General features: G+C 34.3%; 2 protein-coding genes across 2 annotated transcripts; one reads left to right on the forward strand and one right to left on the reverse strand.

Annotated features, from left to right (window-relative positions):
* The first annotated feature begins 2,287 nt into the window (after positions 1 to 2,287).
* On the forward strand, positions 2,288 to 5,535 carry LOC123894116. The gene is made up of 7 exons (XM_045944013.1): positions 2,288 to 2,346; positions 3,420 to 3,736; positions 3,829 to 3,961; positions 4,058 to 4,462; positions 4,586 to 4,996; positions 5,110 to 5,184; positions 5,284 to 5,535. The coding sequence occupies exons 2-7, from the start codon at positions 3,420 to 3,422 to the stop codon at positions 5,533 to 5,535; spliced, it is 1,593 nt and encodes a 530-aa protein (XP_045799969.1). The 5' UTR covers positions 2,288 to 2,346.
* A 4,065-nt stretch (positions 5,536 to 9,600) lies between these two features.
* LOC123917636 (U-box domain-containing protein 4-like) lies at positions 9,601 to 12,812 on the reverse strand. Its single transcript, XM_045969409.1, has 2 exons — positions 10,883 to 12,812; positions 9,601 to 9,963 (listed from the first exon to the last, which is right to left on the reverse strand). Exons 1-2 carry the CDS (start codon positions 11,858 to 11,860, stop codon positions 9,889 to 9,891), a joined length of 1,053 nt encoding a protein of 350 aa, XP_045825365.1. The 5' UTR covers positions 11,861 to 12,812; the 3' UTR covers positions 9,601 to 9,888.
* Between the last annotated feature and the right edge of the window lie 37 nt (positions 12,813 to 12,849).

Here is a 12,849-nt window from a genome sequence, read left to right on the forward strand (position 1 = left end):
TTTGCCAAACCTCCCATCCTGTAACTCTATAATAATACCTCCACAACATGCAATACTATTCTTCTTACACACACCATCCGTTTCACATAATTTCCTGCAGGAGGCTGCCATCCTATATTCATTATAATACGTTCCGAGAAGCTCATCATTGCATTCACAGTTTTCGCTTGATAATAATCAACCACTAATCTTGAAACATGGAATTCTTCAATAAAGCCAGATGTTCTCTTTTTTTGCTGGAACCACTTAGAGCCAAAATGTAATTACTAAAGTGCAATCTCTTAAAGCATGTAACGTGAGATTCTACTTAACTGGCAAAAAATTTAAAATTGTTAGGTCGAACGTCATGATCTATGAAGCACGAATTCTGATACGGACACCGCGAGACGACACGGTCACGGACACCGCGACATTACTAATGTAAAAAATATAAGACACCGACACAACTACATATTTATGAAACCATATAATTGAGAATCAAAATATATACATGTAAATTTAATTTGAGCAAGTTATTTTTTTTAAAAAAAATTTAAAACAAGATATGATAGTATTTTACCTTTATTTATCCATCTACGATCGGAAAAACTAAAAATATCGTAATCTAAATGTAATGTCTTCAATCCCTCATTGATCAATATTCTTGTTTCTACACATCATTAACTCTTGTAGATATGTCTGATATGTGCATAAGGAGAGTATAAGCAAAGAAAAAATAATTATTTTTGGGACAATTGTCGGACACGTGTCATATGAGTGTCTTACAAGTGTCGAACACCGATCAAATGAGTGTCAAATTGAAGGAAAAATTGAATTTTTTCCGACACTGATATGAGCTATCCGACACGTGTCGGACGAGTGTCATACAAGTGTCGGACATCGCGACACGCCTAAACATAGAGGTGTCGGTGCTTCCTAGGTCATGATTGAGTTCGAACCCTAATTCTCTCACTTGTGTGATTATTTTTTTTTTTTGAAAACTTGGTAACCGACCTTAGCACCGACTAATTCAAGGGGACCAATCTCACAGCTCACTTGCGGGGGCTCCATTTAAAGCCAGAGTTTTTTTTGCTCTGTATGGACTTAATTATCCCACCGAAATTGCCACCAGGGGAAATCGAACCTGAGACCTTGAGAGGAGCACACTACAAGAAAACATAATATTACTGACCAAACTTATTGAGGGCTAAAAGCCCTCAGTAATGCATTTGTGGGATATTGAAGGCTTATGGCCGTCAGTAAGTAGTCTTGAAGAACGGAAATAATTAAAAAATTAACTATTAAGCATTAGTGACGGTCCTGGGCCGTCAGTATTGCACTGCCTATTTCAGACGGTCCCAGGCCGTCAGTATCGCACTAGCCGTTAAGCATTTATGACGGTCCTGGGCCGTCAGTAACGCATGTGATTTATGACGGTCCCAGGCCGTCAGTAAGCACATTTCCGTTGGACAATTATGACGGCTTATGGCCGTCAGTAATTGCTTGATTTTGAATTTTAAATTGTAACGGTCAATTATGACTACTCCTATATATTACTACTCCTTCACTTCATTTTTTTCATTTCCATTCTCTCTCCAAATTTTATCTAACTTCTCTCTTAAATTTTCTCTAATTTCATACTTTCAACTTAATCTCCATACAAAAAGTGGTAAGTGTTTGTGTTTTACTTTTACGAATTTAAAATTTTTGTTTTGTTATTTAAATGTATATGTTCTAATATTTGTGTTTTACCATTTTTAATAGCAAGTCTTATTCTCGTGAGGAGCGGAGTTCGTGGGCTAGGTGCGCGCCAAGTAAGAATCTACTCGGCACCCAAGTAAGTAACGTAATTTTAATTTATATAGTGATAGTTTTTTTTTATCGTATACTTAGTAATAGTTATTAATTAATACTTTGTAATTTATTACTAATATTTTCTTATCACTATGTATAAAAGTTATTGTTTTTGTAAAAAAAATTAAAAAAATATATTTAATTTTGTTTATTTCGAAAACAGAATTATTTTTTTTTAAATAAGTATTTTTTTTTTCAAAAAAACAGTATATTTATATTATTTTTTAAAAAAACGAAATTTTTTTAAAAAAAATTTATAAAAGAAATTTTTTAACAGTTTGTGTATTTTTAAAAAAGTGATGTAATTTTCATATCTCCATCTAAAAAGTGGTAAGTGTTTGTGTTTTACTTTTAAAGTTAAAATTTTTACTTTGTTATTTAAATGTATATGTTCTAATAATTTGTTATTTACAATTTTTATTAGCAAATTCTCGTGGTCATCGGAGGTCGTGGGTTAGGAGCGGAGTTTGTGGTTAGGAGCGCGCGCCAAGTAAGACTCTACCCGGCACCCAAGTAAGTAATATATGTAATTTTAATTTATAATATTTAGTGATAGTTTTATTTTTACCGTACACTTAGAAATAGTTACTAGCATTTTATTATTACTATGTATTTAAAAAAAGAAAAACAATTATATTTTAAAAAATTATAATATATATGTTAAAAAGTCGGTAGTTTTGTCAACTAAAAAACTTAGTATTTTTTAGATTTAATAAACCATAAACTTTAAAAATAAAATGTTAAAAGTTTATATGTTATTGTTGAGTAGACATATATATATGTCCAAAATACTTTTGAAAAATAAAGTAATAAATTTAATACATATATCGATCTAATTATATATTAATTAAACTACACAGATATGGATTTTAGCAATCGTAATTGGATGTACGATAGACATAATCCTGGAAAGAGGGGCCGGGTTAAAGAGGAATTTAAAATAGGGGTCGAAATGTTTATCAATACAGTAAAATATAATGACATTGTGATACGTGAAGGGGGAATTAGATGTCCGTGTGTACTTTGTCGATGTACAAGAATACAGAGCGAAGATGAAATTAGGTCTCATTTATATAAAAAGGGATTCCAACCTAATTATTGGGTTTGGTCAAGTCATGGCGAAGGATGTTCCACGACTGTTCCCGTGAATCAAAATCGTGCTTCAAGCAGTGTTTTTCAGCCCGTTGTTGTTCCCCAATATTATCACCAGCATTATGATCCGTTTAATGAGATGGACAATATGATAACTAATGCCCTTGGGTTTAATACGCCGATTTATGTGCCAAATGATGTCGACGACCCTGCTGATGATGAATATGACGCTGATGTTAACGTCGAGATTGGGATGACAATTAATTTTATAATATAGTTATCCGCGTTGTAATAATATTAATCGTTGTACTTGAATATTTGTTTTTGGTTGCATTTGTTTATCGTTTAATGATGATGAATTATAAAACAATATATGTCATGTATTTCTTAATTAATTATATATATATTTGTCATGTATTTCTTAATTATATATATATTTGTCATGTATTTCTTAATTATATAAATATATTTATCATATATTTTTTTTATTATAGATGAATCCAGATGAAGAAAATTTTGATGATGACAATGTCGATGATGACATTGATGATATTCCACCAGCACCGGGTGTCGGACGCGGACGCGCTCCACGTAGACGTGCTTTACCCCGCCGCGTTGTTCGGAATCGATGGTTGGAGGGTATGCCCAAGTCTCGAACCGTAGACGGTGTGGAAGAGGAGTACGACTCCTACGACGACGATGATGACCACGAGGACGAGGAAATACCCGATATTGCACTTTTAGCTCCTCAAAATGAATTGTTGATTGACCGGCATGGTAGACCCATCATCATGCCATATACCGCCACAGAGTAAGTTAATTATTATTAAGAATTTGTGTTTAATAAATTAATTGGATATATATGATAATTATTCTTAACTAATATATATATATATTGTGCAGTTTGCAACCCCAAAATCCGGCGAATAAGGCAATCAATAATGCATTGAAATCCAAATTCCAGGCTCCATATCTCAACTGGACGGAGGTCAGGGCAGATGAGCGTGGATATCAACAATTTTGGAATGGCTTCAGGGTACGTTTTTATTTATAATTACTTTTTTATCCAATCAATTTTGTTACTAAACATATATTTACTAATTTATTAACAATTTTTCTTTATTTTTCGTAGTCGCAAGTAACTTGGCTGAATCACCACACAGCGGCTATTGAGCGTATATTCAACAAAAAAGCCACCAAGCGTCTGTCGACCTTACTTTTTGAAGCGCGGAAAAAGATTAAAAAGGATCCTTCAAAACCACCACTTTGGCTCGCTGGCAATTCATACCCTATGCTGTGCCGCAGATGGGAAGAGGAAGAGTATATTGCAAAGTGTATAAAGAACAAAGCCAACAGAAATACTGATGAAGCCAATCGTGCGTGCGTACACTCTGGAGGGTCTAAATCTGCCGGAACGCTTCGTCTTGAGTTCATCCAACAATTTGGTCGTCCACCCACCTTTATGGAGATGAATGACATGATGCACCGGTATGCAGATTCCGGTCAGTGGACGGGGGCAAGGGCGCAAGAAGTGTCGGTAAGTATTTAATTATATATATTATTTATTATTTATTTCGTATAACATTATTTTTTAAACATTATATAATTATATCTAAACATTATAATTAATTAATTATAATTTTTTTTTAATTTATTGTAGAGGTTGACGCAAATTTGGGTTGAAGAATATAATGCAAGCCAACTACGACTACCACCTCATAGGCGAGATAATGAGGATGTTCGTCGAAACAAGATGTCGTTGGCTTTTGTTAAGAATGCTGGTGGTGCGACTCGAGGTCGCAAATTCGCTGCTGGGTGTACATCTTCTCTATATGCAAGTGACCCAACTGGTTTGAGAGATGTCACTTACACATCTTCATCTTCATCGAGTACAGGACGCTCTCGTCCAACTCAAAGAGAGGAAACCGATGATGAGTATGAAGCGCGAATGAGGGCCACGTATAGAGAAGAATTCCGCGATGAGTTCGAAGCATCATTTGATGACCGGGTGGACCTACGGGTCCAACATGTATTGCAGGAATTCTTTGCGCAGCAGAGGGCGCCGGCGGGGGCGGGGGGGGGGGGGGGGTTGGATCATCATCTCAGGCTTCGGCACGACAAAATCAAAATGCCGGTGAACAAGAATATCGACCGGATTTGAGTAGCATGGTTAATTTGAATCAGCTGCCGGAGTACCGAGAGGGTGATCCAGTACTGAGTATGAGCATAGAGGATATGAGTCAGATGCTTAATGAACCAGTTCATTTACAATTTTTTGATCCTACTGGGCAAACAAGTGGAAGCAGTAGTGGCGGAAGCGGTAGAAATAATCAACAAACTGCTTTCACCGAATACCAGAGATCATTAAATCCACAACAAGACTTCATAATCCCACATGAAAACCCAAATCAACCCCAAGGCAACTTCTTCCCAAATCAAGCCCCAATTAACTTCGTTCATAGGCCTGTGGCACGACCTCCTTCGCGAACGTCACTCCCCGGAGTCATAATACACGAGGGAGGTAGAGGCCGAGGCCGAGGAAGGTCGCGTCAGCCAACAGACACTGGCAAGGGGAAGCGACCACTATATCAGCCGCCTGACCAACGTTGATGTGTAATTTTAATAATCTGTTGTTGATTATTATTTGTTTAATTGTTTTCTTTTTGTAATGACAATATTATCATTATATTTAATTATGCTTATGTTAAGTATTTTTATTATGCTTTTTATTAAATTTTAATTTTAATATTTTTTAATTATTTATTATGCAGTATATTTTTTGTTTTAAAAAATTAATATTAATTTTTTTAAAAAAAAATTAATAATTTAATTATTTAAAAATCAAATACTGATTTTTAAATAATTAAATTATTAATTTTTTTTTAAATCGTTCAACATTACTGACGGCTCCAGGCCGTCACAATGTGTGAAAAGAACATGCCATACTGACGGCTCCAGGCCGTCACAAATGCGTGGCCTTTTGAATTGACCGGTGTGTATTATTGACGGCTCCAGGCCGTCAGTAACGTTATTGACGGTCCTGGGCCGTCAGTAACCATTACTAGCGAGCTAATTACAGAGGGCCCAAGGCCGTCAGTAATGCATGCATTTTAGACGAAATTTGTGCATTACTGAGGGCCTTTGGCCCTCAGTAAATGCATGTTTTCTTGTAGTGGCATACTCCAAGGACTCAAGCCAACACCCCTAGACCAACTCCAAGTGGATTCTCACTTGTGTGAACTTATATACATTTGTCATTTCATCTATTATAAAAATATATATTTGAAAGTCCAAGGAATAAATTTGTACTAAATAAAAAAAAATAATTGCTGCTTGGTAAAAAAAGTAAATTGCAATACTATATATTACTCCCTCCGGTCCTTAATATAAGAAGAAATTTACTTTGTAGATACATTGAAAAATTGATGTATTTAGACTATATATTATAGACTAGATACATTTATTTTTCAATATATCTAAAAAATAATTTTTTCTTATATTAAGTACTAGAGGGAGACTTGGACTTTTCTTTTAGTTTTAGAATGGTCAATACATATAGTTCATATTTGTAACCGTTTATCTATCATTATCGATGCGACCGAACAACTAACCCTTACTTTTTCAAGAGCAAAGTATTATTAAAAAACAGTGATATGGAATTAGCTTTTTCAAATTTATATAGTAGTATACAGTATAGTACTAGAAAACGCCTGAATGTATCATAAAGAAATGGAATAAATAAACATTTTACTGTTGAAATTTCGAATCCAATAGTAGTTAATTTTATGTAAAGAAATCAAATAGCAATTTGTCTTAACTCTTAGATTAAAGAATGTGGATTAATTTAATCTCCATACTAAAATATCTATGAGAGTTTCACTAAAAATAAAAATAGCTATTTGAGAAGCATCTATCAAAGTCAATGAATAATTTATAGCCTAATTTATACATTATCTTTGAATAGTCTCTCTTACTACTTGAAAACATACATAACACATTTAAAATTGTGATGCTAATTTTTTTAAAAAAAGATTAAATTTAATAATGTTCTCTAATTTCATGTTTATCATTTTCCAAATTTAATAGATTAAATTGATTGAACTTTTACAATTTCATAGACCAACATGTTCATTTACTCTAAAAAAATGGAAATTCATTTTGCACCTTATGTCACTATGATGCATATTCCTCTTGTGGTGCTAGCATAAGACACTAATAAAAGGACGAAAGATCCAAATTAACTCTTGCTACAACTTTGAACTAAATAAAACATATTAATAAAGAAACACAAGAAATGCCAACAAAATACAAACTGTCACTCAATCTAAACCTATGGACTCGGTCTGTTTTTCGGGTAGTCTCTTAGTTGAGGAGTCACTTTGCAACTTAAAGGTACTTGGTTCGAAACTTGACATTAGCAAAAAAAAAAAAAAAACCTATGGACTCAGGCATGTTTACTATACTCAGCAAAACCAATCTAAACCTCGAATGTGGCATTGACTGACTATGTTGTGGAGCGGTTTTGTAGCTAGACAACCCCTGCACAATAAACTCTTAAGTATAAACTGTATTTTTTACAACTAGCATATTTTTACGTTTTTATTTTTCAAATAAACTCCTAATTAATAGTATTAAATATCTTTGAAATACAAAAAAATCAAGATTAATTATATACATATTCAAATGATATTTATTTACATCTGTATAAAATGAGTTCAGATATGCTCCATTTATATATCCTCCATTGCCTTTCCAGTACCTTTCCCAGCTTGTGACACGTAGATAAAATCTAATCAATGGTCCAAATTTAAAATGTAATGAAAAGAAAAAGAAAATAAAAAAATAATAAAAACCATAAACTGTGTAAACTTCCTTTTCCACTGTTCATCTTCTTCCTCACAACTGCCGCCGTCAAATCTCTCTCCGTCCCAACGCCGTCACCGTCGCCGTCCCATCTCATTATCAGTACCAACACACTTGCTCACTTGCTCACTTGATTGAAATTGAAGATTGTTTGTTGTAATCAATTTTAGGATGTAATTTTAGGGATGGGTGGCTAGATTGTAATCAATTTTGAGTTTCTATGTTTGAAGAAATTATAATTTTTTGTAACTTTGTTCCCTCACAGTTTTGCGCTTGTCTTCTAAGTGTATATTGTTGTTGCTCATTGATATGTGGCTATAAGTGTACTATCGGTTAAAGAATTAGTTAAGGGGCTTTTGTGTATGTTGGAGAAGGCTTTCGTTTTGTTGTTTGCTGTTTTTTTGCTTGTATTTGTTTTTTATTTGGCGATATGAAGGTTATGAGTGAGTGAGTGAGTGGTGGTGCTGATTGGTGTGATGAAGGTTACAGTACCGGTACGGCGGAGTTGCAGTGACAGAAAGAGTAGAGCTGTAGCAGGGAAGAAGAGAGAAAGTTGTTTCTTTTATTTTATTTTTATTATTATTATTAAACAAATAATCTGGACCATTAGATTCTTTTTTGCCACATGACAAACATCTATAAAGGTACTGGAAAGGTAATGGAGAATATATAAATGGAGCATATCTGAACTCATATAAAATGGACACGCTAACTATACTATTAATAGTTCTTAATTAGAGTGAAATTTACAAGATACTTCCGTTTACATTTAAAGGTATATGTTCCGTATATACCAAAATAGTTTTATATCGTTTGGTAATCGAGGTTAAGGTTAATTTATATACAACATTCACACATTTCAAACCATCGAGACGTTTTTTTTACAAAGGACAAAACCGTAGGTTAATCCCAAAGCAGACAATCTCTCGGAGATGTCGACTTAAGGTGGAATCGGAACAGTATAGTATTTTAATGTATTTATATTTATTTCTCTAACTTTTTATTTTCTAAAGTTTGTAGATAATTCGAATAGGACAGAGAGCATAGTATAAATATGAATCATACAAAACAAAGCTGCCTACGATGTGTGCTCTTAAAGTCTTTAACTCCTAACCCACTTTCCTTTTCAATTCTTGTTGTCTTTCTCATTGTCCTCATTCACGCCATTCATGTGGACTATGGACACCGCACCTTTCAAAACAATCATTTTCTCTCTACTTCACTCATTTTTTATGTATCTCTAAAATATCCTTCAATTTCATTTTCATCCATTTAATTTTTTATTTATTTTTAAACAAATATCTACTAGTGATTCGTCTCCAATATATAGAGATATCTAATATCTTCTCTGCTTTATGGTAGCTCCCAATGGCCAATTCCCATCTTACCTAATCAAGAACTACAAAATAAAAAATAATTTGTTCCATATATTGTCGTAAGCTTAAAAAGCACAATTTTAAATTGCAGCACACTATTTTAATTGCGGCAACAATCATAGTTACGTTTGTGCCTTACATGAGAGTGGGACTACATTTACATGTAAAATTTTCACTAGTTATAATGTTATCCACGATGGCAATTTAAAATCATATATATGTTTTAGTGCTGCCCTTTATTATCTTGTTAATTTTCTAAATTTAAGACCCATAAAGTAAGCACCACATATTTTGGGTCATGTTAGGACCACATTTATAAGGTGATAAGAACATTCATAGCATAAGGGACCAAAAAAGATATCATCCATCATCACAGTCACTGTTCATAAAATTTGCATAGTTCATAAAATGAAAAGGAAATATTATCAAAAAAGTATAATAAAAAAAGAAAAAAAAGAGGCCAATAGCATTTTATTCTTTTCTTTTTTGCGGATATAAAGTAGCATTATTTATTCTTTAAAGGCCAAAAAAGCAAACCAAACTCTCAAACTCGTATGATTTACACCACAAACTTTACAAAGCTTCTCCGTTAAGAAGATATTTACAAACTTGATCCCTCTCTTTCTGTCTCTCTTGGAGAACCAATTCATTGTGTTTTTGACCGAGATGTTTACACACCTAAATAAACACACACGTGCGGGATTGTCATCTAGCACCATAATTACTAGGGTTCATGTGTAATTTCTGATGTAGTACGTGTAGATCTTGGTTGCCTCAGAAGCTCAATTAGTTTCTCAGCCTGAACCCACCAAAAAAACATTATTATTAAATAATATATAAATAATCCAAGGAAAATGCTAACAAAAATTATGGTCCAAACATTCAATTATTGTCCAAACATGTGGCACTTCTATAGAAAAAAGACACAACACAAGCCGCATGATAGGCTTCCACGACATAACTTTTCTAAAATAATGCTAAACCCAATCAAGAAGAATATTCAAGATTTCACCAAAGATATAGTACATGATAATAATGCAGGTTTGTCGTATGAACGAAATGGATGCAATTTTTTTATGTAATAAAAAATTTAGGTAAATTGGATCCGGATCATCACCATTAACCACAACATAACTCAAGATTTATAGATCAAATGTATTTAGAGATTTTCTATTAACAAAACCGTTATTTTTAATAACGCACAAATTAAACATATGTAGTAAATATGAATTAACTTCTTATCAATTAAATTAAATGAATACTATACGTTTGCCTCTCAGTCTCAGGTTTATAGAACAAAAGTATTCAAAAATTGTCCATAACAAAATAAGTAACAAATCGTTAGTTGGTTCAGTAGTGAATGACACTGAATTTGATAGAGAGTACTACAATTCGATGCCAACAACTATGATCAAGAGAAATGAAACTACTTGATTTCAGAATTGACTCTAAACCAGATTAAACGGATGATACAAAAAAGTGTACGATTCAATATGCTCAATGGGAGCAGGTTTATTTAGACACAAAGCAAAATTTGCGGTGGGTGGAGGTCGATTCAGCAAGAACACTGACGTGGCATTACATGTTCTTCCACCAAAGCAATAAACCACACCATGCCACGTCAGCTACTGCAACTAGGTGTAGCAAGTGTTGAATTCAAGCTCAATAATATTATTTAATTAATAATTGAATAAAAAAAAACAAAAATGGAAAATTACCTTTTGTTTTGCGCGATTGGTGCCCGATTGAGTCAAAGCAACCAAAGGTGGAATCGCACCTTCGCGAGCCACCATGGATCGATAAGCCACGTTATCTTCACAAAGCTGTAACAGAATAACCGCCGCGATTTCTTTCTGTCTCTGCGATCCAACTTCAACTATTTCCACCAACACCGGAACGCCACCTTCATCCACCAGCGCCGTCTTTGCTTCCGGCACCGACACCAATACACTAACAACATACGCTGATTTATCCACCATATTCGATTCAAAATCCGCCATTAATTCAACCAAAACCTTCATAATCCCCGCTTTCACCGCTCTCATCTTATTCTCCTTCACTGTACACAGTGTGTACAGCGCCGTCGACGCGTCTTTCTTGCCGCGGATTCCTCCGCTTCCTAGAAGGTTCACTAATAACGGAATGGCACCAGATCTTCCAATAGCTGATTTGTTCTCTTCGACTTGAGATAAACGAAGCAACGCACACGCTGCGTTCTCTTTCGCAGTTGAAGTTCCTGAGTTTAACGCTCTAACTAGTGGCTTAATCGCTCCTGAAGAAGCTATTAACTCTTTATTCTCGTCACATAAAGAGAGATTCAAAATCGCAGTTACACCATATTCTTGAAGTTGAAGGTCTTGTGAAGAAACGAGTGAAATTAAAGGTTTAATTGCGCCAGCTTTAGCGATTCTGATTCGATTTTCCGGTTTATTTTTGGCGAGTAACCGAATTTCCATGGCGGCTTGTTTTTGTTCTTCGATTGAATCGGAATGAAGATCGGAAACAAGTTGACGGATAAGATCATCTGAATTTTCGGAAGCACAGGAAATAAGGAGTCGTCTGGATTGAGAAGAAGTGGTGGCGAATTCGCCGGATCTGTCACTGTTACAGTCGCTGAAAGCTGAAGAAGTAGAATCATCGTTGATGGTGAATTCGTTAAAACTCCGTCCCATGTAAGTGTAACTTTCCGTTCCCATAATTGTAACGGTGTTTATGTTAGGTTAGGAATTAGATTCGAGTTGGAGGTTCGGAGTAAGGTTTTGGAGATGGAAGGTGGGTGCAAATGGAGAATATATATATTGGAGAGAGGGAGATAACATTTTTACATGTGTATCTAAGTTTTGTGGTGTGGGGTTGACACGTGTTACTTGGTTAACTGCAAGCACGTGCGAGAGCTCTCTTTAAACGCGTGCGTTGAAAGATCGCTATTCGATGAAGCGTTCTATTTTTTTTTTTTAGGACTTAGTAAACTTTTTTTCTTCTTTATAACAGGGCTTAGTAAACTTTTGACGAAGTATTAGCAAAGCATTATACCAAAAAATAATAATTGTAATGAACATAACTTGAGTAATTGTTTTTGAAAAATTAAGTACATACTATCTTCTTTTTCTTTTTTTACAATTCTTACTTAGTGTTAATTTTACACCTTTAATTTAAACATGTTGTTTAACCGTCTATCATTCATGATTCGAAGTGAATTGAGAAGGATGACTGGACTTGACTATTTGAGCAAATAGGATAACCCTTTATCTCCACAGATGTGGGAGTGACATGTATTTGTAAGCACTCCAAATCAAACGAGGCGTTTAATTGAGAAGGAGCTAAGGTTTTAGGAATAAAAAAGGTGTACCATTATCTATTACGTGTTTGTACCATCTATTTATAGTGAAAGGAAGGATCCATGGAGAATGCTCTAGGTTGATCTCACTTCAGATCCGCTGCCCTTCTAATGCATTTATAAACCGTCGAAGTTAGGGAGTACTTCCTCCGATCCTTATGATAAGAGAAGCTCTAGAAATTCAACATTGCAGGCCTTTTGGAGTGACGGATTCCTAGTCGATTGGACCTTTATGTTTATAATGGATTGAGCTTTTGATCCGCTCTAAAATAAAAATTAATTCAGTCTCAAAAAATTAAAAATAAATGTAAAAAAATGATCCATGTAAGTCACTTCCACCTTAGATTT

The sequence above is a fragment of the Trifolium pratense genome, linkage group LG1 (assembly GCF_020283565.1).
Source record: "Trifolium pratense cultivar HEN17-A07 linkage group LG1, ARS_RC_1.1, whole genome shotgun sequence".
Lineage (NCBI taxonomy): Eukaryota > Viridiplantae > Streptophyta > Magnoliopsida > Fabales > Fabaceae > Trifolium > Trifolium pratense.